The sequence below is a fragment of the Ascaphus truei genome, chromosome 1 (genome assembly GCF_040206685.1).
Source record: "Ascaphus truei isolate aAscTru1 chromosome 1, aAscTru1.hap1, whole genome shotgun sequence".
Classification (NCBI taxonomy): Eukaryota; Metazoa; Chordata; class Amphibia; order Anura; family Ascaphidae; genus Ascaphus; species Ascaphus truei.
The window spans coordinates 17,943,461-17,970,408 of NC_134483.1; the positions used below are offsets into that span (position 1 = coordinate 17,943,461).

At 43.6% G+C, this 26,948-nt stretch overlaps 1 protein-coding gene across 3 annotated transcripts in view; it reads left to right on the plus strand.

Moving 5' to 3' along the window:
• Positions 1 to 24,364, plus strand: part of LOC142483451 (aquaporin-7-like) — a 38,153-nt gene extending 13,789 nt beyond the window's left edge. For all 3 annotated transcript variants that reach the window (XM_075583567.1, XM_075583620.1, XM_075583495.1), the window contains exons 3-7: positions 8,067 to 8,193; positions 9,633 to 9,770; positions 12,374 to 12,492; positions 13,792 to 14,009; positions 21,714 to 24,364. In XM_075583567.1, coding sequence (XP_075439682.1) covers positions 8,067 to 8,193; positions 9,633 to 9,770; positions 12,374 to 12,492; positions 13,792 to 14,009; positions 21,714 to 21,888 — 777 coding nt within the window. In that variant the 3' untranslated portion in view covers positions 21,889 to 24,364. The remainder of the gene's footprint in view (positions 1 to 8,066; positions 8,194 to 9,632; positions 9,771 to 12,373; positions 12,493 to 13,791; positions 14,010 to 21,713) is intronic.
• The last annotated feature ends 2,584 nt before the right edge of the window (positions 24,365 to 26,948 follow it).

A 26,948-nucleotide genomic window follows, 5' to 3' on the forward strand; every position in this document is an offset into this window, starting at 1 on the left:
CAAGCCAATATATATATAATATATATAATGTCAAAGCAAATGTGCAAATCTAGGGGGGAAATGGCACCATATATACTGTTGAGGTAAAAGTCATTAACTACATTCTTTGAGTACTGAGGAAAAGGCGATTTAATGTTCTTTTTGACATTATTTCAAAATCATACTTAATGAGTTTTATAACAAAAGACAGAGAAGCCCAATGCTATATCCAATGTGCCAAAAATACACAGTGAGATACTTATATATTCTCTTGAATAAGGGTCATTTAGTTAAACCCTTTGGCCAAAGCATTGCAAGCCTGCGAGCCACGACAAAGCATGGCCAGTATGCAGGTCCTAACACTACCTGTGCAAATTCCCATTTACCTCTGCTGGAGGGAGAATAGCCTCAGTGGACCCGTCCTGCACAGGAACATGGAAAAACCTGCTACTTAGAAAATGGTGCAGATTATTATTTTTTGCCTCGCTTTGCTCCAGTTTACTGTATCTCCCTGTTCACCTAATGTATTGCAATGTGCAGATAATCTCCCTCATTGGTATCACCCATGATTGCATAGATATCAGCAGAGTCCCAAGCTTTGGAAGTGAGAATTTCGAGATACTCTGTGAAGAGGTTACTTTGTCATTTTTAATCCAAACATAACCACCCAGATCTCATTATTTGAGTCCCTAAACCTAGAAGCTGATGCATATTGACATCTGATCTTTAATATTCCCAAAATAAGGACCCTGTATATCTACTAGGCAGAAATTGACCAGAGGACACCTTACAACCCGTTTGGCCAGTTTGAATAAGGTCTGCTAACATGGCTTCGGGTTTACCAAAATGTATCACTTCGCAGTAAGAATCCCATATGCAAGAAGTGCATTAAAGGTTTCACTGACGTACAGATGTAGCAAAGGTTAGTGTCAGTGGTACTGCTGCCCCCTGCAGTCACGCGGCTGCGGCACTGGATAAATAAAAACGTACCCAAAACAGAAGAATGTCTAGACCTAGAAATAACGAGCGGTTTAGGCCAAGAAAAGGAAAGTGTTACACGTCCAAAACTTGTATGTTGTACCAATTGCTTTCCAGCATGGTGTCATGCAACTTTTATTTAGATACGTTACCCTACTCTTTAGCATTGTATTCGTCGGATACATCTCTGCTTTATGTGTGCTGCTCGGGTCCTCGTGTCTCCAGCACAGTGTTACATAGTTACATAGTTACATAGTAGATGAGGTTGAAAAAAGACGTACATCCATCAAGTTCAACTTATGCTAAATTTAGACAACAGATACTTTATCCTATATCTATACTTATTGATCCAGAGGAAGGCAAACAAAAAAAACCATTAAGGGGAAAAATAAATTCCTTCCTGACTCCAAGAATTGGCAATCGGATTAATCCCTGGATCAACATCCTTCCCATGTTTACTTATTTGGTATATCCCTGTATACCTTTCCCATCTAAAAAGATGTCCAACCTTTTTTTTAACAAATGTATTGTATCTGCCATCACAGTCTCCATGGGTAATGAATCCCACAGTGTAACTGCCTTTACTGTAAAGAACCCTTTCCTTTGTTGCTGGTGAAATCTCCTTTCCTCCAACATATAAGCATGCCCCCGAGTCCTTTGTACTGCCCTTGGAATTAATAATTCATTTGAAAGCTCCTTGTACTGTCCGCGAATATATTTGTATATAGTTATCATATTGTTGTATTATCTGTAAAGTGTTGTTTTATCTGTTCTCGCTGCAGATCGTTTTCTGTCTATGAGGTTCTCCAAAAACATAAAACATTTTCCAACTGTTCTGCAGTAGGTAGAAAAAGGTAGAAAAACCCGTTATCTATTCAGTTATCTATTCCGCTCCACAGGTATATTCGCCACGGTGAGGGAGCTGAAAAAATGTGAGATACATATCTCCATTGACCCAGTGATAATCACTTTTCGGAGCTTCCTGACTAGCATGTGCACACTTAATTTGGTGACAAAATTGCATATTTGAGAAGCAAAAATTGGAAAAAAGGCAGAGCACGGTCAAAAGATTGGAGGAGGCCAATGTAGAAAAATTAAAATTATTTATTGAGTAAGCGGATCATGACACGCCCCTAAAAGTAGCAACACAACGCATATATGCGTTTCGGGCAACACACTCATTATCAAGAGAAGCAGCAAATACCACTTAAAAACGAGAGGTAACTCTCCATGTATTACTTCCTGGTAAAACATTTTATAAATAACTTGTGGGCACATTCGCATGCCTGACAAGTCTGCAACCCTGCCTTGCCCCTTTATCTCTTAGCATAATGCTTCCTCTGCAGTCAGGGATTCTGGGTAATGACATGCAAATGAACACGCACAGTTTTTGAGAATACTATCTCCCTCCCCTCTTCATAGCTGCTCCAACTTGTCTTCATTGCCTCTTCGCCGTGATAGTTTTCTATATTTCTCAGGGGTCTGCTCTGGGACCTATCCCTTTCTCTCTCCACACAATATCACTTGAGGACCTCGTCGGCTCCTTTTGGCTTTAGGTATCCTCTCTGCACAGATGATACACAGATATCTCTAACCACCCCTCACACCTGCAACCCAGTCCCAAGTTTCTGATTGCCTCCTGTTCATATCCTAGGGGATGATGCTCTGCTGCCTCAAGCTTAATGTCTAAAACTGAGCTCCTCATATTTCCTCCTAAACCTTGCCTAATGCCCTCTTTTTTTTAGCACCATAAATGGTAGTCACCTACCCTGATGTCAAAGCACATTGCCTAGGAGTGACATTTGACTTTCCTCCATTCACATTCACGCCATAGCTAAAATGTGTTGCTTCTTCCTCTACAACATAGCCAAGAACTTCCATTTCCTCTGTAAATCTACTGCGAACACTCTAATGCACGCCCCTATCCTGCCCTGTCTGGATTATTGCAACATACTGCTAACAGGCCTCCCTGCCTCACAACTTTCTCCTGTGCAATCTATCCAAAACTCTGCAGCTAATCTAATTAACTATTTGGTATGTTTGTGAGCTGACTCCTATTAATTGAGAGAGAATTGATAATCTAATTAACTATTTGTATGTCTGAGTTGATTAGGCGAACCCCTCCCTTAAGTGTTAGTCAAATGCATGTGATTAGGGTACTTAAGTCACTGTAGCTTGTCTTTGAGCCATATGGCTGTGTAACATCAAAAGAGTCATATCTTAAGTGTCTACAAGAGTTAATTTTGGAGTTGAAATTGGAGGTGAAGATTGGAGGAAGATCTGGACTCTGCATTACAACTTTGCCACTGTGAGACATTAACTTTTAACATCTGTAATTATTTGTACACTTTTATCCTCCATTACCTGGGAAGTCTCTCCTCCTGTATCTTACTATGCCCTCCCTATTACTTTTTCCGTTTACCGTTTCCTCGCTCCTTTGTGAATGTCTCTGGTCTCTCCAATTTCCCCACTCCCCACTGCACCATTATTTATACACCTCTCACCCAACAACTTCTATACCCCGCAAAAAAATCACCCACACAAATCCTCTATTCACACCCTCTGCTGGGGATCTCCTCTAATCTTGAAGCCAGACAAACACTTTTTATTTAATACTGACTAACCTTAAATCTCACCCCACAAATCAAGCATCCCAATAGCCTGCACTCGTGGCTATTGTCCCACACTCAGTCACTCCTACCACCCATTGTGAACAAGCACTGCCATCTACAGCACTTACAGTACTCCCTCACCTACTGTATCTGTAAATTTCCCATTAATTCCTCGGGGCAGGGATTTCCTTTCCTATTGTCTGATTTTGCTGCACTTATTGTATAATTATAATTCCCTGTACTGTATTCTTTGAGAAGCGCTGAGTACACTTTTGGCGCTATATAAATAAAGACATACAATACAGCTAGGATCACTTAACTTTAGCCCATAATAATCAATGTTCATCGCCTCCTTAAATCCTTCTTCTGGCTTCCTATAAAGTTTTGGATGACGCAAAAAGTTCAACTTCCTACCCCCAGGGCTCTCCACTTGCCTGCTCCTCCCTACATATCAGCTTCGATCTCTTGTTATGTCACTGCTCATATCCTGCACTTTGCTCATAACTTTTCTCTTTCCATCGCTTCCACCTCTACTGCTCCAGCTTTCCTTAAACCTTTCCCCTTGCTGTCCCTTACCTGTGGCACTCTCTCACAATCGATATATACGCCAAGCACCATTTCTCCCCACATTTAAGTCAAACCTAAAAACTCACCTCTTAAACGAAGCATTTCAATGACCTGGGCTCATGGCTACTGTGGAAAGTATAAGAAACAGGGCTCCACGGAATTTTCAAGATAAATTTATTGCCAACAAATTGACTGACGTTTCGGCCACAATTGGCCTTTCTCAAATAATTATGCCATTCTGCTTTGAGAAAGGCCAGTTGTGGCCGAAACGTCAGTCAGTTTGTTGGCAATAAATTTATCTTGGAAATTCCATGGAGGACTGTTTCCTATACTTTCCATTGTAAGCTGGATCATCACAGAGAATCCTGAACCAGGAGCACCGCTAGTTGTATCTTTTTTTTAAAATATTTTTGTCATGCGGTGTGCAGATTTTCACCTTTAGTAACTCATGGCTACTGTCCCACACCCACAGTCGCTCCTACCAACCATTGTGGCCAAGCACTGCCATCTACTGCACCTATTCCCTCACCTGCTGTCTCAGTAAGTCTCCCAACATACCCAGGGCTGCCGACAGGGGGGGGGACAGCTGGGACAAGTGTCCCGGGCCCGCTGGCTGCAGGGGCCCGGCGGCCAGACGAAGCAGTTGGGCCCGATCTCCCGTGGCCACCAAGCCCCGGCTCTCTGCAAGCTGCAGGCCTTTCCCTACTCACTAACTGTCCCACACTGGGCACTTTGATGTCGGTGCACACTGGAAGTAAGCTGGGCTACGCTTCCGGCTGGCCGGCATGAGGGAAGCCCGGCGCGCTGACATCACACGCTCTGCGTGGAACAGTGAGGGGAAGGCCTGCAGCTTGAGGAGAGCCGGGGCCCAGCAGCCACGAGATGTCGGGTCCAACTGCTTTGTTTGGCCACCGGGCCCCCCACAGCCAGCGAACCCGGCCAGAGGCCTGACACCTGTGACCAGCAGCAAGGTAAGGGTTAATATGTAGTGGGGTTTATTATCTATGTGTTGTTTTTTTTGTATATGTATTGGGGGGGTTTCTATGTATTGGGGGGGGTTCTATGTATTGGGGGGTTTCTATGTATTCGGGGAGGGGGGTTCTATGTATTGGGGTGGTTCTATGTATTGGGGGGTTCTATGTATTGGGGGGTTCTATGTATTGTGGGGGTTCTATATATTGGGGGTTCTATGTATTGGGGGTTCTATGTATTGGGGGGTTCTATGTATTGGGGGTTCTATGTATTGGGGGGTTTCTATGTATTTGGGGAGGCAGGTTCTATGTATTGTTTTTTTTCTATGTATTGGGGGGTTCTATGTATTGTTTTTTTTTCTATGTATGGGTTTTTTTTCTATGTATTGGGGGGGTTATATGTATTGGGTTTAGCATTTATGTATAGGGGGATTTTAGATGTATTGGGGTTTTTTTTTCATGTATTGGGTGTTTTTTTTCTCGATGTATTGGTTTATTTTTCTATGTATTGGGGGGTATGTGTATTGTTTTTTTTATATGTATGGGGGTTTTATATGGATTTTTTTATATGGATTTGTGTTTTTTTTATATGGATTTTTGGAGGGGTTATATGTATTGGTTTTTTTTATATGTATTTGTGGGGGTGAGGATTTTTTTGTATGTATTTAGAGGGGTGGGATATTTTGGGATGTATTTTGTGAGGGGGATTGTGTGAAAGTGGAGGGAATGAGTGTGAGGAGGAGAGATTGAGAGAGTGGGGTATTTGACGGATGGGAGAGTGAGAGGAGTGAGGGAGGGAGAAAGAGTGGGACGCATGAGAGAGAAATACACGTGAGGCGGGGGAAAGGATTGAGTGAGAGTGGGGTAATTGCTAAAGGGGGGAGAGGGAGACATGAGACAGAGGGGAGAAAAAAACATGGGAAGGAGGGAAATAGAGGGGGCTTGTGAGGTGTGACATGGGGGGTGGCTCGCAAGGCCACCTAAATGGGGGGGTCCAGTCATGAACCCCAGGAAATCTGTCTGCGGCCCTGAACATACCACTTAGATTGTAAGCTCTCAGGGGCAGGGATTTCCTTCCCTGTTGCTGGTTTTGTTTGCAACACTTAATGTAATTCCCTGTATTGCATTGTCTCTTTTGTGAAGTGCTGTGTACACTCTGGGTGTTATATAAATAACGATATGCATTCATACCTTACATTGAATACATTGAAGCTGTCTTCACCTTTTCTATTGATAACATTCACCTCCGGACCCTCATTGGACTTGAATACTTCTTGCCCCGTATGGCCGAAGTGAATAAGCCTTAAGTGCTGGGGATCTCATCAAAGGATGATACCGCTGAGAAATCGGCTACACCTGCCATTAAAGTCAATAGCTGACTCGGCTGCAATGACGCAAGTCCCACTTTGATGACTCCCGCCCGAAACTTCCAACAGTGCTGTAAGGTGTCTTATGGCATAGCACCACTTAGGGAATATGTGCCTGAACTACACACCTACTGTACATACACAAAGCCCTGATTCAAATCTGGGAGATACACTAAGCAAACACAATATTAGAGAAATGATTGCCATATCTGAGGCAACAGCGAGAATGGATCAATAAAAAAGATGCGCTGGTTACCAAGGACTGGTACAGATGTACTGAAATCTTTCATAGGGCAGTTTAAGGCGCAGTGCGGGTGGATGTGGGTTTAAATGGTAAGGGCTATTACTAGTACGCTGACTGGTTTGATTTGATAGAAGAAAAGAAGTAGGAAGACAGAGGACGGTCGTATTCGCAAGTTAGGGTCATAAAAGTTTCTGATTACAGTGGTCAGAAATATGAGTCGTTAAAGGTGGAAAAAAGCAGATAAAAAGAGTAATGGAAAACTAGATAAAAACAGAACGGGAACGATGTCTTGTGATTATGTTCAACATCTGCATATTGTGTTAAAAAAAACTGGGAAACGTCTACCGTCCTCATTCGATATGCAGTGAAGCTGCTTCCCCGAGCTGGAGAAGAGTTTGGTTTAATCCATTAAAATAGAGATGTTCTCTTCTCCAGCCCGGAGAAGAGAACTTTACAGCATATTAAACAGGGTAGAAGATTGGTTGCTGCCAAGTTAAGGACTCGGTTTATGGAGCAAAGGGATCAAATGACTGTGATGTGCTCAGGAGGTAAAATTAATGTAAGTGGTTTATAGCCTGCAAAAAAAAAAAGTAATTTTAACCATTTTTATCAACTTAATCTCTATACGGATAGAGAACGTCTTTGTATTAAAAGAGTGCTACTTTGTTTTAGAATTTTGTGATGCATGTGTTAAAGCAGCAGTCCGTGCTGGTCAGCAATGCTTTGGGTTTTTCTTTAAATTAAAATAAGCGATCTCTTTCCAATGTTGTTTTTATTTTTTTAAATATGATTTTCTGTTCAGGAAATATAAGTGCATGAATTAAAGTGGAGCAGGGCTCAGTGTAGTCTAAGGTTACACGGTAATCTGAGAAGCCGTCGATTAAGAAAATCATACTTTTTTTTTACACTAAAAAGCACTTTTTTTTAGGATATGCTCAAGGGACACGATACTAACAATATGTGTTAAACACATATACAGTAGGCTTCTGAGCTGGAGGGAAAAAATTGGTGGTTATCTCAGTTCCACAGTTGTCAACCACCAAGTAGCGATGGGGAAATAATTTGCCAATATTCAAATTCACCGCAAAGATGGCGTTTATTTGCAAGTGCGAATATTCGGGGATTGCTAAAAGAAAATTGATTTGCCTACTACGATTCCCTAGTCCTACTGAGATTATTCCATTTTTTTTCCTTCAGTTTTAGATTTATTAATTCAGATTTTTGCTACTTTGAGTTGTATTACCGGTATTTGTAGTGACAACTAACAGTGGGAGATTAGCATTTACATATAGATTCAGCAATGTGTCTTTGTGTCCCACGAGGGATAATTCTCTTTCTCTTTTTCTAGATGTTTGGCTTAGCATCTGTTGCGCAGGTGGTTCTAGGGAATAAAGAATTTGGACAGTATCTGAGCATTAATTTGTCATTTGGAATTGGTGTCATAATGGGAATCCATGTAGCTGGTGGAGTCTCTGGTGAGCGTTCTTACCATCCATGCTATTACCATTTTAATTGCAAGATGTGTGTTAAAGTGTCACATTGGTACAACCCCTTATAAAAACACAAAAAAAGAAAAAACACTCTTAAAAACACTGTGTATTTTTAACTCCTTGATTCTTATTCTGTGAACTGCTTCCATCCGACACCATGACACAGAGAGCCCCGGTAAATTCAATGTGGATTTCTGTGGGATAGCACCTGATTGGCTCTATCGCCACGTACACAATAAGGGCCTTTGAGTGACAAAGGAGCCAGGAATGCATTGGTCTCTGCACAGCATTCCTGGTCCCTCTGTCACTCAAGTGTTAAATGAATCTTTAGAAATCCTGTAATATGGATTTAAGCAATTTATATACATATGATTTTCTCCCAGAAGGAGAAAAAGCAGCTATTTATTTTTAGCTTCTTCAAACTGCGCTGATTCAATAATTTACCAAGAGAAATAGGTTGCTGTGATACATTATAAAATCGACACATTATTAGTGTTGCTGGATGGATTTGTTTCTATAAGCAGTTCCAATCGGCTTGTATCCTGTACCACAATAATAAAGAGGGAAAACTTCCCTTATAACTATTTTTATAGATCCCCATATTATGCTCATATTCTGCAGTGAAATATATCAATTTAGGTAAATAAATCCCTTTAGTGTGAATATTGTGCGTGTTTTCCTTTTGCATTTCTTTTTCTCTGTTCTGCAGTGAGGTGAGACTTGTAGGGTATCAGAGTATGTAGTGTCACTTTGGAAGACCTGGTGTAGCTTCATTGGTATAATAATAGTTCATAGGATGAGAAGTGCTCCATAAGAGTGACTGGTCAGACACGCAGAAATCAATACATTACACTACCAAAATCAGACACTTAGTAAAAGCAAAGTATATACATTTAATATATTAATGATGGTAAATAAACCTAAATAAGCCTCTGGCTTGATGCGAAAATGATCTTTTAAATCAATCTGTTCACACTGTCTCGTAAACAATCAAAATGCTCAAACTTACTTTTTTTTTAATCCACGTTTTGAAAAGAATAGAACATTTCCAACATAGGCAGAAAGTAATGTGTTTACAAGACTGTTGAAAAAATCATCAATGGTTGAAATCCTGAAGAAAGACATGTTTGAACCCAATATATTGATGATGTTTTGATGAACTTGTCATGTTCCGTAAACTATATATAAAGTAATCAGTTATACATTAAATCAACCATTAGGACTCAGTAATAGACAGCTAAATACATTTTAGCTAATGTAGTGTTGAATCAAAAGTAACACTTGGAATGGTTATTACATTATTGTTTTTGGATAACCTGCCATCAATAGGGTCTTACACACAAAACCTGAGACTTTTAATTTATTGAGGGATAAACTGAATGCCATATTAATGCCATGTCTCATGTTGTTTTCTATTGTTGTAGGAGCCCACATGAATTGTGCTGTGTCACTAACAAACTGCATCTTGGGAAAGCTGCATTGGGGAAAACTCCCAGTTTACGTGTTAGCCCAAATGATGGGTTCATTCCTGGCAGCAGCAGTGGTATACTGTCTATATTATGGTACTGTCATTTATAGAATACTTATTGTACCGATGTAGCAGGTGCCGTTGCACCTGCTGGGGCGTGCCAGCTAGGGAAATAACGTATTAGCCTCCCCCTTTTTTGCATGCGCCTAGTTCAAACACAATGGTTTCTTCTCCCATTGGTGCATTGTGTGTGTGTCCCACTACAATGTGGTAGTGGAAGCAATAGCATCTGCTACCACTGTAACTGATTTAGTTATTCAATTATTATTTGTATGTATGTATATCTTTATTTACATAGTGGCCACAGTGTACTCAGTGCTTTACAAATACAATACAGTACAGGGAATTATGATACAATAAGTGCAGCTAAGTCAGACAATAGGAAATGAAATCCCTACCCCGCAGAACTTACAATCTTATTGTCACAGGAGACCAAGCATTTACACCTTTTTAACCAGGATCACAACATTGGGCAAAACAAGGAGGTAAAATAAATTGTTATTTATTCCATTGAAACAGACTTACACACAGTGGATTACAATATACAAAAGAAAACACTTACTGGGGGTCTGGGCTACAAAACGAATCTTTCCTAGTCGAAATAGTCCATAAAACAGTCTTTAGGTTGACCAAGACTAAGCACAAAAAATCCTGGAACTCCAATCGGCAGGTAGTTCCAGACGCTACCGCTGTATCTCTTCCGGAGATACCAAAATCCCTTGACCGGGAGATAGTACCAAACGTTCTGGTACTCTTTTCGGCATGTATTTCCAGCCGCGACTGCTACGTTCTCTTATCAGAACTTGGCCTCGAAAAGTGGGGCTTAGAAAATTTCTTGCTTTGAAATTTCTGAAGCCGTCTCGTTTCTATTTCTCAAAGCATCTTTTGCTGGTTTCGAATTTGCCGCTGCTGTCATGTCGCTTAGAATCTGAGGACCAGATGGGCTGCTGGCTTTCTTATAGTATTTCAGTCCCATTCATGAAATATTCCAGCCAATCTGAGCGTGGGAGAATTCCTACCAGTCAATCAGAGACTTGCCAGTCTACTGAAGCCAGGCAAGGATGGATTTGAAATCTGGCAGGGGCATGCGCCAGCTTGGCACGTCTGCCATCTGTGAGTCAGAAGCCACCCTTAGAGTTAGGCATCTCAAGGTCTGGGCTGGGCAAATGGTAGTCCGATGACTTCCATTCAGCCCAGGACGAGGGTCTAACTCCTCCGCCCAAATGGCTTTCACACCTTGGCAATCTCTGTGGCTTTCAACTCCACGACCTGGGCAGACTTACTGGCACCAACTTGGTAGCCAACTGGTCTCTCGGAAACCACAGACTTGGAAAATCCCCAGCTCATATACAGTGCATAAACATATACCATTACATACTGTACAACGTTAAAATAAAAATATTTCACAATTTCTTCTAAGTCCCTCGTTTCCTAGGTTTTGTCCGAAAAGACGCTCACGTTCAGTTTTAACGCTCCTAGCCGTTCCTATAAGAATTTTGTTTTTAAAGTTGAACGAAATAATGCTTAGTTTCAATCTCAGAGTTACTTTTCTAAAAACATAGACATTTGGACTTAGACATGAAATCAGCCCTGCAACCTTATCGATGGTTGAAGCACCCCAAAACCTCTATACCTTGTTCTGGTGATCTGGGCATATACTGGGAGACCCCCATTAAGCTAGGGACCCCTGACTGAACCCAGGACACACATATCCCTATAACCTCATTTACCTTTCTGGTCTGTGCTGAAGCAGGGAAACCTGGCGGTGAGTCACAAAACTGTTTTCCAGTGAGAATTTTTACCGGAGTGATGTGTCTATATGTTCCCGGGAATCTGACCTGATTCCCGGATACATTTTTGGGGTTGCCTGCAACTTTGAACCCTTTCTACCTAGACACATTCTGACAACACTTTTACTGCAAACCATTACGCCCCTCCCCTCCCACCCCCCATCTCCCCTGAAACACATAGCCTGAGAATCTCCACTGGTTAGCACTCCTGGAAAGGTAAAACACACATAAATTCTTTATTGCAATGCAAACATATACATTGCAGGTATATTTATGGGTTCAAGACCTGACACTCTAAACTACCCAATGTGGCTCAGAGGTAACCAGCTGGGCATAATACCTTTATTGATGGCCTGGTTACCCCCTCACTGTCACACTTATTTATTTAGAATACTAGAGTAAGTTGTCTACTTGTTGCAGCTTTCGATACATTTTAATGGCCCAAGAAGATAGTTCTCGTAGACGAAAAATTGGACACTGAGCTATAAAAACGTAAAAGATCTCTTCTACAGATTTCCTAATAATGTATAATAACATGAGAACAAGAGACCTGAAGGGCTGTGAAAGCTCCGTACGCAAAACCTTATATTGGTTCATTCAAAGGTGCGCCAGCCTACAACAAACTTACATTTCCTCATGAGCAACAGGCTTAGTTTACAATAAGTGGGTTACCAAATGATTTTTTCGGCAGCTCAGTGGGATTCCCTCCTTAACTCATTTTGGCCCATATTTACTAAGCAGTGCTATGTCATAAGACACTGAATGGGCTGTAAAAGGTCTTCTGGTGTCAGAAGGTGTCTTATGTAGTAGTACCGCTTAGTAAATATGACTTTTTTACGTTTGACAGATGCATTGTTCAACTATTGTGGTGGAAACTTCACGGTGACGGGTCCTTTGGCGACAGCCAGCATTTTCTCTACTTACCCGCAGTCCTACCTGTCCACCGCTGGTGGATTTCTAGACCAGGTTAGTAAACAATGTTTTCTACTGTATGTTTGTTTCATAGAGTGCACACACTGATATGTTTTTTATATATATATATATCATGTTATGCAAAACAAGAGAAAGTCTGGATTTACCTTTAAGGTACACTAAAGTAAAGCACTTTTGTTGTTCTTTAAGGTAGTGTCAAGGAGAAACTCCTGCAGTGGGTAGGATCAGTGGCCGGAACAGCGGGGAGCAGGCAAGACAATGTTGGGGATTGTTGGGGTCATAGGCAAGGTTCAGTAACAAGCAGCATCATCGTAGTCCAGATAGGGGTCGGCAACAGGAAGTCAGGAGCAGGGCAGGGGAGCAGGAACTTAGACTAGGGAGCAGGAACTGAGACTAGGGAGCAGGAAGCAGGAAACAAACAGGGACAAGCCAGATTACTAGCAGGACTCCACACAGAACAGAAACAGGAAAAGAAGCAGAAGCATGGGCATAAGGAGTCTGGACACAAAACAAAGGCAAGGGAGGAACAGGAAACTATAAGGATATAGGACAAGAGCACCTAGAGGAGACAGACAGACAGGAGAACCCCAGAGCAGACAGAAAACAGCAGCACACCCGGTGGACAGAGAAAGGAACTGGGAGAGAGGGAGATCTAGGAAAATATGTCAGGGCCATTTCCTGACAGGTAGAGTATCTACAGTAGATGCACAGTTAGCGTCTGTGCCAAATAAAAGAGTTTCTAGTTAAACCTCGAAACAATTTACACATTTGATGCGGCTCTTTAGTTAGAGGGGTTCACACCAAGCAGAGTATTCTGATGCTTATAATATGAAAGAATGGAGGCACCCAGACACAGAATTTTTTACATCTCATTATAGTTTGTGCGAATCCTCCTATAACAATAAACCCAAAACACAAGGTGATGCAAACATGGTGAAAATACATTAACACCAAGACGCATGTTGAGTAAGTTTTATCATGTTATTTGTTTGGGGGAAACAGACAGATACTGTATGATAGATTTATGGTGTTCACACACATGCAAGGTGAGAAAAACTAATATATAGCATGAAAAACAAAGGATATAAATGACCAACACACGAATAAATCATCACATTGAAAGTGTACATGTAATTAAACTAACTACAGTACATTGTATTTTTGCAATTTTTTTGGGGTGTCAGACATTTACAACTCATTAGTAACCCATTTTACTAACTGTTGTTAACTGGTCTGCTTAACCCATTTGCAGACCTTTCTAGCAGTGAAAGGGTTAAAAGATAATACTGTATGTTACTGTATGTCTCTGAGAAACCTCATACATTCATATAGGTTATTGGCACAGCAGTGCTGTTACTGTGTCTCCTGGCTATCCACGACAAGAAGAATAACGCTGCCTTGGATGGGACGCAGGCTGTGGTGGCCGGGCTCTTGGTTACAGTCATTGGGATGTCCATGGGAATGAACTCCGGATACGCAATCAACCCAGCCAGGGACCTTGCACCGAGGATCTTCACTGCAATCGCTGGCTGGGGAGTAGAAGTATTTAGGTAAAACTGCTCCTTTTTTTTACAGATCACAAAAGAAACAATCTGCTCTGCTATATTTTTATTCTTAACATAATTTGTACAAGTGGTTTCTGCCACTGCAGGACTGCATTGGACCTGCACCAGCGGAAGCCACCATTTAGGGATATTTCCCACCAAAGTTTGTCCATGCCAGAAAGTCATTGAGATGGACAAACTCCTTGGAGGATCTGCCCTGGACAAACTCTTTGCAGGATCAGAGAAAGAAGGGTGGGGGGCCGTGTTGGTCCTTTCTTCTATGTAGTAACAAAGGAGGGAGAGGGAGTAGGGGGTATGGTACTTTTTGTTGGCCCAACAAGTAGTTGATATGTTTATTACAAGTTTTCGAACCTCTCAGGGCCCGTCATCGTGTATGGCAGAAAAACAGAAACAAAATATTATATACAGTGCTTGTAATAGATGTTGCAGTGGATGTTGAGAGGAAGAGGGAAATAAGATAAGGTAGGAAAAGGTAGCCTAATGTGAAAATTAACAGTAGAGACATACAGTGAAAGCCTTTTCTCTACTGAAATTCAAAAGCAACCAAGATAGTAAGGAGGCGTGAGGAGGGAGAGGAATGGGACAAGACAGTGTACAGTATGTGTATAAATATCTATCTATATATTTACCCACCATAACTATTTTAATGTCTAGTTACTGTATCTATATAAAGAATGTTACCAGGGAATAGTGTATATCTACACACACACACACACACACACACACACACACACACACACACACACACACACACACACACACACACACACACACACACACACACGTAGCCATGCCAGTCCTGGCTACCTGTCTGCCCTACCAGTCTTAGTCAGTCCAAAGCATTGTCAGGCATAATCATGTGTTTTCCCTACCCTCAGGCAGCCTCTCTCAGCAGGCACGCCAATAGGGGGTCTGCCGGGGTTGGTGTCCCGGGCCCGTTGGCTGGGGGGGACCCGGCCGCTCCCTGACCTCTGACCAGGCCCTGCTGCAGGTTGCGGCCGGCCACCCAGTGTGTTTTTGCGCTCCCCGATCCCCACGGCCAGGCCGGGGGGGGGGGGGGGGGCGGTAGGTAGTCACACGGGGGGACCTGACGTGTTTGGAGATGGGACCGGGGGGTTGGAACGAGTATGGCGGTTGGCGCCCGCACGGGCAACGTTCTCCAGCTGTGAGGCTGGTTGCCCGTGTGCGACTGGCACACACAGAGGAACCAAGTACAGCCGCGGAACCAAGTACAGCCGTGGAATCAACCCAAGGGGATGTCCACAGAGAGATCTGCACTTGCTTCCCCAGGACCAGCAGCGGAGACTGAAGGACATCAGGTTGCACCAGTCGGGTTGCAATCCAACGATGTCCAGCAGAAACACCTGGGAAAGTGACCATCGGAGATCGTCAAGCAGACGGCTTACTGGACTCCGGTGCCACTGTTACCCAGGTCCGACCCGATATGGTCCGACCAGAGGATTTGCTCCAGGACACCGGGATGCAAGTGACCATGCCAGATGGAGGACCGCGATCACTCCAGGTTGCCCGGGTCATTTTGCATTTGGGTGCTGGACGTGGCATGAGGGAGGTGGAGGTATCGCCTTGGTTAGATGCTGACGTTTTGCTCGGCAATGACCTGGGGCATGTAACCTGTGTGTTCACAGCACAGCTGGCTCCTGTGGCAGCGATTACTAGGAGCCAATCAGAGGCTGGTAGAAAAGGAACCCAAGTGTAGCACTCAGGCTCACCCTCTGGTGATAAAGGTAGCAGTTAAAACGTAATCTTTATTATGCAACAACAAGTTAAAATAATCGGTGTTAAAACGAAGAGCTGAAGGTGTACACTGGATCTAGATGCTGATAGCCATATTGGCTCAGGATCCTAAAGTAATAGTGTGTCAATAGACCAATGCTAACACTACACTAGATAACAGTCCTTGTAAAGGATCTGTAGGTAGGTGGAGACGTGCAGGGAATTCTCGTGAGCAAGATATCATGTACTGTAAATCAATTTAGCAGACAGACTGATGAACCAAAATGTGATAAATAAGACGGTTTGATTTACAGTAGCCGGTGTGATTCCTGTGGTGTCCAGTTTATAATATATTGGGTGTACCACAGTTCAACCAGCAAATAAAATGTTTGATCAGAGCTTAACTGGGCCCTCCACATGTGACTGTTAATAATGATGTAGGTAAATCCGCACCATTAATATAGCTGACATGACCTCAAATAACCTTTCAAGGAGTGTGCAGCAATGATCTAGGTAGATCTGTATGATACCTAGACCATCTTTGCTAGATATAGCTGCTTAATAGATGCCGAGGTGAATAGTGTGGACCGATAATAGTATATAGGATCCTTTGGATTTAAACCCCTGAGCATTAATAAGTATGTGGCTAGCTCTGCAGCCACACCAGTGGTTTTAACCTCAAGTAACCTTGGGGTTAATCTTATGTTCAGAGAGTGTCCTCTATTCACCCTGTGTGGTTAGAGGTGATAAAGTATAGGTTCTTTTAATATTAGGAGAACCATACACTTATAAATCGTTAGTCAGCTGGGTGGAAATTGATCACAGGTGATGCAGATTCTAGTGATCAAAAGTAATGTACTGATAAGCAGCCCACGTGCACTGCTATTGTAGAGAGGCTCTTCTACTGTGGTGAGTATGTTAGCAGGAGTGTATAACGTTGCAGGCTGTTGAGATACAGTATCTCTCAAACTTATCAGGAGGACATAGATCTTGAGAGAATAATATCCCTGTATGTCTGAAGGAGGTTTTGTGTGTCCGTCGGGGCACTTAGAAAACCTATATTGTGCAGGGGCAGAGAGCCGCACAAGCTCGCAGTGCGAGACAGTCAGGTGCGGTGGCGATCAGACTCTGCGCGTGCACGTCTGAAAACAGAGCCGACGCGCGCGTTTCGCGAGAGACGCTTTTTCAAGGCAGATTGGTGAGTAATGAGGAGCCAGTCAGCCAGGAACGCAGCAGATTCATCACCTGTCCCCCTGCATTTAGGACCAACAGCTCCAGCGGTCTCTGCGGAGGCCAGACTGAGTCGCGACCAGAGACTGACTTACTTTCCCCTTTACCAGTTCCTGTTCCCCCTGTCTAAGAGACTAAGGGTGGGTGGCCAGTGTTAGGGACAGAGTTTAGGGATGCTGTGAAAGCTGACCCCAGCTTGGAAGGTATGAGACTTCGGGTGTCCGAGTCTAGGGCAAGTGAAGGGTCAGACCACTTTCTGTGGCACCGCGGGCTTCTGTATAGGGAGCAAGGTTCTACCGGGTTAGATAGAGTCTGGACTGGTAGAAGACAGCTAGTGGAACCCAGGGAGTATAGGCAGAAGTTATTGCAGGTAGCCCACTCCATTTCACTAGCGGGGCATCAGGGGGTCACTCGCATGAGAGCCCGGCTATTGCAGCGTTACTACTGGCCGGGGGCATCAGGGGCGGTGGCAGATTTCTGCCGCTCCTGTGATGCCTGCCAGCGAGTGGGTAAGGTGGGTGATCATGTGAAGGCACCCCTGAACCCGTTACCGGTAATAGGAGAACCATTCCAGAGGGTAGCTATGGATTTAGTAGGACCCCTCATGGTTCCTAGCTGGTCGGGGAAGCGCTACAGTACATCCTCACGGTGATGGACTTTGCCACCCTGAGGCTGTAGCGCTTGAACCATAGATGCTAAGGCAGTGGCAAAGGCATTGTTAGGGATTTTTACTAGGTTTCCCTAGCAAGATCCTAACCTATCAAGGGTCACAATTCATGAGTGAATTGTTACAGTGTCTCTGGGATATGTGCAGGGTGAAGCACCAATGCACGGCCCCTTATCATCCCCAAACGAACAGATTATGTGAGAGGTTTAATGGTACACTGAAGCAGATGCTGCAAGCCTTTATAGAGGCGGAGGGGAAAAACTGGGAGATTCACCTGCAGCCCTTGCTGTTTGCATACCGAGAGGTACAGCAGGAATCTACAGGCTTGTCTCCCTTCAAGCTGCTATATGGTCGCAGGGTACGGGGACCTCTGGACCTATTATAGTAGAAGCAGTGCGACGGCGCAACAGCTTGGTCGCGATCGCTGGAAGTCAATTTGATTTTTCTAGCGAACGCAGCGTGACATCACCGGCGACGGCACTATAAGCGCAGCTTTAGCCGCTTTTGCATTTCAATAGAGAAAAGCCTTTTATGTCTCTACTGTTCATTTTCACACCAGGCTACCTGTTTCTACCTCGCCTTATTTCCCACTTCCACTCAACATCCACTGCAACCAGATATCTCTCTATATAATATACACTATATAATATTTGTATTTCTGCCATACCCGAGGAAGGACCCCGAGAGGTTGGTAATCTTGTAACATCCACTACTGGCTGGTCCAATAAAGGGTGTCATACCCTCTACTCCCTCTCCCTCCTTTGTCACTACGTGATCCGACAGGCAGCGTAGGGGAAAGGGATTACATTGGTAGGATAAAACGTCATTAAATACCAATGATTGCAAATATACCACACACTAAGCATACTGTACTATCCAGTTCATGCTGAAGTGATAAGGCCAGTGTGCGTTTCATGAAGGTAATATCGGTAATATAGAACTATCGTTACACCTTTCCTATCGGCAATATCTGATCACACGTTTAACCCATATGTTGGTAGAAGGGGCAGGCAGTACATTGCTCTGCTGCGTGTTAATAGACCCTCTGCCAGCGAAAGGGTTCACAGAGATTTACTTTGTGAGTGCCAGCTAAACAAGTCTAATTCATTTCTTTACCTACTCAACGTGAGATAACGTACTCTAGATATGAAAGGCGTACACAGATAAGTTGTAGTTCTTTTGCAGATACTATGTAACACCCTCGTTGCTGGAGGGGCCTGTAATGTTAAAAGTCATATGATTGTGTGGGCCGTGAAATGACAGGACCAGGAAACCAGTAATCTCACCCGCCTCCTAAAAAATGGAAAATGCTGCAGGATATAGTAGTAGTGAGTATTTCTAATAGCCTTAATACTATTTAAGATGCTCTTTATTGCAGAAATTGTAACATGCTATAAGAAATTAAGATTTAGGCCCCTTTTAATATGATTTGAAGCTGTTGTCCCTGTGCTGGAGAATAATGAGTTCCTATTCATTTGAATGGTGCAGGGGTATACATATCCTAAGGAGATTGAATAGAGGGTTGATTGTACACTTCATATTGTACCATTGGGCTCTTTCAGGGTGTGACAGTCACACTCACAAACATGAATCGCTGCTTTAAATACATATTACCTTGAAAGCCCCTTGAGCAAAGATGGGTTTCAACATATACTGTATATTAAACATCGCTTTTAACAGGCTAGCATTCAGCCACCTCAGGGATACCTCCTATCCTTTATATTGAGGCCTGGCTACATCTGAATATGTATGTGTGTAGCAACTATTCCATCCCCCCCCCCCCCCGGTGTATTCTGGTGCTGGTGTATACCGGGAGGTGGAACAGAAGGCCCTGAGAACTCCGCGATGGTATGGGGAGGTATCAGATCAGGCTCTCAGTAATGATCATCCGTAGCGCAGCGTCTCCAGCTGGTGAGGATCCTGGTGCAGCCAGGATGGTCCACACTGGCAACTCAGATAGTGGCCCACTCAAGTAGCCACAACATATGGGTTCAACTGTGTCTTTATTAGCATCATTCTGGTTACAGCATAGATGTTCCCTGGAGCAGATCCACCGGGCTTGAGGCCATGTAGGCCCCTCCTCAGCTCCCTTACCCCCTGATGGAATAAGGGGTAAACACATCCACTCCACTGGGGGAGGGAAGAGAGACTGACTTCTGGGAGCGTGTCAGCTTATATACCCCAGGGGAGGGGCTTGTAACCCTGCCCCATAACAGGGCAGGTCCGATACTGACAGGCATCTCATCACAGGAATGTGACCCTGCCAGTATCCTGCCCAGGGATGACACTCTCTGGTTGTTGTTAGGCCCGCCCCTGGATACAGCAATAGTGTATCCAGGCTGCAACAAGAAGCTACGACTCCATGAGAGACCTTATCCCCCACATTGCCTGTGTCTAACAGGACTTATACTGTTAGGGTCAAAGGAAAGATAATAGCCAGAGGCCTAGGCTACATGTGTATATAAATAAATGTTTGCCGGAACTGCTAACATTTTCTCCCCCATTGGAGGAACTTAAAGCAGCCTTTCCTCCTACCCATATATTTTTTAATGCATCAGTTCCTTACATTTACTGCAATGTGATGATCTAAGCTGCTGATCCGTTTTCTGGTGATCGATCGGCAAAGATCCTGCTTCCCAGGGCATGCAATATGGCTGCTGACATGGTGTGGTTTCCTAAATATGGCCCTCCCCTAGGGGTGGAGACTCCCTCCTCCTACCACCCAGCCGTCACCATGGTAGCCTTGCCGGATCACACAGCGCGGTCTGACGTTCATGAGGAGGTGCGGCCCGAGCGTGCGCGATCCAGTTCTCTATGGACGTGACACGCAGGGCTGACATGCATGACGTCAGACCGGCGCACAGCAGATTTTGGCGCCAATTTTTAAAGTTTTGATTGGTAATTCGGTAGTTATATGATATATATAAAGGGACCCCTTTCCCCTAGTCCCCCATACTCCTTGATAAAGGACCCCCTATGGTCCGTAACGCGTAGGAGTTTTTGTCTCACCCTATTGGGGTTATGTTACTGAGTGTTGCTGAATAAATAGACTTTTATATTTTTCCACCACCTGACTCCCTGGCAGTGCACTGTTTTTGCTCTGTTCTTCTTCCGCTGGTTTCCTAAATAGCTGCTATAGCAACCCAAGGAAACTTAATACATGAAACATTCATCACAAAGTCTGTAAGTATTATCTAATACTATACAACCGATAGTTATTTAAAAGAAAAACACACAGGATTTTGAATTAAATGCTGCTTCAAATAGATATATACTTAGATTTGGAGTTACAATTATTGGCGGGTTTGACAGTAGATGTCACAGGGAGGATTTGAGCTACAGTATTTTTAAAAGGAGACCCTCAAAGTCAGGCCTGGCCATTTCAAACGTGATTACAGATACATTGTAAATCACTTTTACAATGGTGGGCACTTTTTTTTTTTTATATATAAGGCTTGAGAAAAAAAATTGATTTACCAATCATACTTTTCTGCTACAAAAAAAATTACTGGAGGATTTCACAATGAAGGGTGCAATTGATGGAAGACATATGTTCTGGGGTATGTGGTAGCTGATAAAGGTCCATTTGGACCGAAGCATTGATTTTGTAATATGCAATATAACATCTGATCCAGGAAATTCGTGTGCTCAGGCTTTCTCCAGTTGTATGTGGTGTTTGAGACCATTCAAATGAATGGAGCTGAATTATTCTCCAGCACAGAAAAGATAGCATTACAGCATATTGAACAGGGACCTATGCCTTTGTAGTAAGTAGGGAACAATACCAGCTTCCTGTAGCTGCACCAAATGGTTTTTACCCATAACCAAACTCTATTGCCCGTATTCAGTATACTGTAAAGTCATCTTCCCTTTGCCCTGGAATGGAGTTCCACCGCAAGGGAATGCCAACCTCCCAGTATACTGAAGAGGGAGCCTCTGTTTCCATGCATTATAAGCCTGTCCAACCACTTCGATTTTAAATGTAAGAATCGAGGGGCTAATGAGAATGCTTTTCCTGGCATGATCTGTTTCACATAGTTCTCGGCCTTCTCTTCCAGGGCTGGAAATTACTGGTTTTGGATCCCGGTGGTTGCCCCCTTGGTAGGCGGCCTCACTGGTGCCTTTCTGTACAAGCTGTTTGTAGGACTACACCATCAGCCAGAGGAAGAGGAGCAGAAAGGGCACGAGATGGAGAAAGGGAACAAAGAAACAATGGTGTGCGAATACATGTGACATGCACTGCAGCAGCAAGTCGTGAGGCTGAAAGAAGACGGGCCGCTAGAGAAGAGGTTGAGCACAGATTGGACTTGCTGATAAGGAATAATGGTGTCCATGTCCAGTAATCTTATAATACAGCGGTGTGTGCTGTAGTTCATTGTATTTAAGAATGTAATATCTATGAAAAGTTATTATATTATATTTACAGAATGACATAATATATTACACAATGCACAACGCTCCACAGGTAACAAAGAACAATCAGTTGGATAGGTGTGTTATTTAACCACTAGGCTGACAAGCCTACTCGCCAAAGACTTAAATGTGCAATTTTGACAAAATATGAATTTGAGAAAACCACTGGAAATTAAAACATAATATCTTATTTTATCTTAAACCCTCCTTAAAGCAGCAGCAGCAGCAGCCCGCATTAATTTCTCCAAATGTCGTGCTAACCTGATTTGTCAGTCCTCCTGGAACAGGGCTGCTCTGATCTTGCCATCGGGAGACCAATGGCTCAGCTGCACTAGCCCTTTGGAGTCACAGTGCAAAAAAAAAGAGGGGACCCCCTGAGTTACAGTATTGTGATGTTCTCCTCCTTCACTGGCACGCCAACGTTACTAACTTTCATACTAAGGGAAAACACATTGAGTTATAGTAACACACCTCATTTATTGGCACAATGACAGCAGGCTCACACTAGACCTTTGGGTACTTAAGGAGGTCCTCAATGAGCCCCAGTAAACAAGGTCAAGCAGCAGCTGGAGACTCGAAAAATCTTGGATCGACTCAGGAGACTGACCATGGTAATGTGTTTGTGAGTGCGGCTGCAGGGAGAGTCAATTAACGCCATGTCTATCCATGTATGTACAGTATGTATGATCCTATATATGAATGCTTGAGTGCAAGTCATGTTAGAACTTTTCTTTGCCAGTTATGGCCCTATGTGGACCCCTACACCCTGATTCCCCTGCTGGGCCATTGATAACCCAGTCCGGCACTAGCTGGCATAAAGGTGAACACCGCAATGCATAGTGACATTCCCCTTATTCACTGGCTGACTGCCACTGATGTCACCACCTCTTATTTTTATTTCAAGTTGCTTGGAAATTGATTGTCCCTGGCAGCTGAGCCGAGGTCTGCCAATGGAAAACATCAGTTCGGGACCAATCCGGGTTACTCTTTCTCCCTCCCTCCCTCCCCCCCCCCCCAATCCCATTATAACCAAACAAATAAGTTGAATTACGGGACGGCTTCGTTAACAAAATTAAATAAATAATACACATTTAATCAATCCATTTCCTTTTAGGAAAAGAACTGTAGCCATGTCTTATATATCAGTACAAACCACGACCATATTTCTACAGAATAAAAACAAAAGACACATTCTGTAGGTAGCAAAAAGAGACCCGTTGGGCAAGGTCAATGGAAAAGTTTTTATGTTTAATGGAGTATCAGAGATTGCACATGTAATTGTGTTTTCCATTATGTACATGACCTTTTCCTGGAGATATGTTATGCCCCCCCCAAGACATTGGAGTTGGGTTGCAGACTCACAATCAGTGATTGAACAGTCCCATGATACAAAGTATTAAACACGTGGCACAACAGACTGAGAGTGGACATTTATAGACTTGGTTGGTCTTTTAGACCAACATTTCAGTCACAAACTGGAGAAAGGTCGAATTTGACAGTGAATTGTTAGTCTGATAAACCAGCTACCAGACTTCACTCCCTGTCTGGTGTGCAATTCATTCTTCTACTTTGTACTTAAGGAGTTAGAACGAAGTCTGTCTGTCAAACACCACAGTGACAGAGGCGCTTGTAATATAAAGCAAAAACAATCTGGTGATATATATATATATATATATATATATATATATATATATATATATATATATATATATACACACACACACACACACACACACACACACACACACACACACACACACACACACACACACACACACACACACACACACACACACACACACACACACACACACACACACACACACACACACACACACACACACACACACACACACACACACACACACACACACACACACACACTTTAAGTTATGGTGAGTGAAAAAAGCAACAAAAACCCTCCACCATTGCCATATATCCAATATATATATATATATATATATATATATATATATATATATATATATATATATATATAGTCCAATAAATGGTCCAAGCCCCTTAAAGATATTGATGCAAAGGAAGAATCTTCTGGCGCATGGATTGATGGAAAAAAAAAGAGCAAAGAAAAAACAATGGCGTAATATTGTTTAAGACCTCAACACAATATGAGAGAGAAATATATAAACATTGCACTCGTGTTTTGTACAATCGAAGAATCTTAAGGATGCAAACATGATGTTTGTGGGAATGCTTGTCATTTCCAGCAGTCAGCTTTAAGTAAATTGTTTTCCTGTAATGTGTGCCTTTTATAAAAAAAAAACTGAAAATGCCATAGCATAATATCGTTTTATTGAAAACAAAAATGTAAATAAAAATGTGGTTATAGCACTCCCAAAACTCCATCTTGAGCTTTCTGCAGATTGAACATAAATCTTTCCACCGTGGGGTATATCGCACGTATCCTCCCACTGGTCATCTGTGGTACCAGGACCTTCACGGAGCTGAGAAAGTAACCAGTCCCGTCTAGTGTCTCCTTGTTACTCAGGGTGTGTTCTGTGGTGGAGGACTCTCCTTCTCCAACTCAGTGTAGATCCTCATGGAGTCCTGTCTGGGTAGCACCCATGAATGGGCCAACCAAGTCATCCGATCCTCCCAAGGGTAAGTAGGAAATCCATAAATCCGTGAGCGTGTCATTGTTCTAGAGGCAAGACATGCGTATGCGGACGTGGTGTATGGCAAACACCTATTCGGGCTCTGTGGTTCAACCCAACGCGTTCCACCTCCAGATGTCCTCATGGTTAATAATTAGGTTCCTGTGTACTTAAATACAGGTTTGGGATGTAACCCTTTACTGATCTTTCAAAAGAGGGTTTTCTCCCACAGTGGAACTTCAATACGTTGCAATGCAAAATGAGTTAGATATAATTGGGTACAAACTTAAATACTTAATACAAGCAATTGATATAATCAATACATATATTTCAGGAAAATGTAAAATAGAGAAATCAAAGTTATCTTCACTATTCAAAGTCTGACTTCTTTAAAGTTGTCTACTCTCAGTAATCAATTAAAGCGTAGTTGTACTGTTTGTTATAAGCAGGTGAGGGAAAATCGATGCGAGTAGGATAGAGCCACAATATACTCTCATCTTAAGTATTTACATCACATCATATTGAACAGTGATAGTGTACTAAAGCTGCAGTTCATAATACTGAGTTAAGTTATGGTGAGTAAAAAAAGTGACAAAAACCCTCCACAGGAAAGCAAATATGCAAATATAACTGTATGCTCATCTGCATGTCTTAGGCAGGTCTGCAACCCCGCCTTTCCCCATTATCACCCAGCATACAGCACTTCCACTGCAGCAAGGGATTCTGGGAAATGACATGCAAATGAGCACACAGTATCACTTTTTGCCTCAATAACCATTTTTAACATGGTTCCCTATCCCATAGCCTCTCTTGCATTCCCAGTAAAATCAACCCCACACTGATGAGACCCATCAAGGTCGAAACAGCTGTCTGTGGGTGGTTTTCTGGGTATGCACCTTAACCCTGGCTGTGCTCAAAGCTGTGACCATGCAGCAAGCTTAAGCCTATAGGGAACCATGTTAAAAATGGTTATTGAGGCAAAAAGTGACACTGTGTGCTCATTTGCATGTAATTTCCCAGAATTCCTTGCTGCAGTGGAAGTGCTGTATGCTGGGTGATAATGGGGAAAGGCGGGGTTGCAGACCTGCCTAAGACATGCAGATGAGCATACAGTTATATTTGCATATTTGCTTTCCTGTGGAGGGTTTTTGTCACTTTTTTACTCACCATAACTTAACTCAGTATTATGTTTTATATATCGCTTCTCGGCATTTTGGCTAAGATCAAGTGTAGGGTCTGTCCTGTGAAGGATGGCCCTAGTTGCATCACTTGGTCTGGTCATGGGCTGAGTGGGAGAGAGAGAGGGAGAGGGAGAGAGTGGGAGAGGGAGAGAGTGGGAGAGGGAGAGAGAGAGAGTGGGGGAGAGAGAGTGGGGGAGAGAGAGAGTGGGGGAGAGAGAGAGAGAGAGTGGGAGAGAGAGAGAGAGTGGGAGAGAGAGAGAGAGAGAGTGGGAGAGAGAGAGAGTGGGAGAGAGAGAGAGAGTGGGAGAGAGAGAGAGAGAGTGGGAGAGAGAGAGAGAGAGTGGGAGAGAGAGAGAGAGTGGGAGAGAGAGAGAGAGTGGGAGAGAGAGAGAGAGAGTGGGAGAGAGAGAGTGGGAGAGAGAGAGAGTGGGAGAGGGAGAGAGTGGGAGAGGGAGAGAGAGAGAGTGGGGGAGAGAGAGAGTGGGGGAGAGAGAGAGAGAGAGTGGGAGAGAGAGAGAGTGGGAGAGAGAGAGAGTGGGAGAGAGAGAGAGTGGGAGAGAGAGAGAGTGGGAGAGAGAGTGGGAGAGAGAGAGTGGGAGAGAGAGAGAGAGTGGGAGAGAGAGAGAGAGTGGGAGAGAGAGAGAGAGTGGGAGAGAGAGAGAGAGAGTGGGAGAGAGAGAGAGAGAGTGGGAGAGAGAGAGAGAGTGGGAGAGAGAGAGAGAGTGGGAGAGAGAGAGAGAGTGGGAGAGAGAGAGTGGGAGAGAGAGAGAGTGGGAGAGAGAGAGAGTGGGAGAGGGAGAGAGTGGGAGAGAGAGAGAGTGGGGGAGAGAGAGAGTGGGGGAGAGAGAGTGGGAGAGAAAGAGAGGGTGGGGGAGAGACAGGGTGGGAGAGAGAGAGAGGGTGGGAGAGAGAGAGAGAGGGTGGGAGAGAGAGAGAGGGTGGGAGAGGGTGGGAGAGAGAGAGAGGGTGGGAGAGAGAGAGAGAGAGAGAGAGAGAGAGAGAGAGAGAGAGAGAGGGTGGGAGAGAGAGAGAGAGAGAGAGAGAGGTTGGGAGAGAGAGAGAGAGGGTGGGAGAGAGAGAGAGA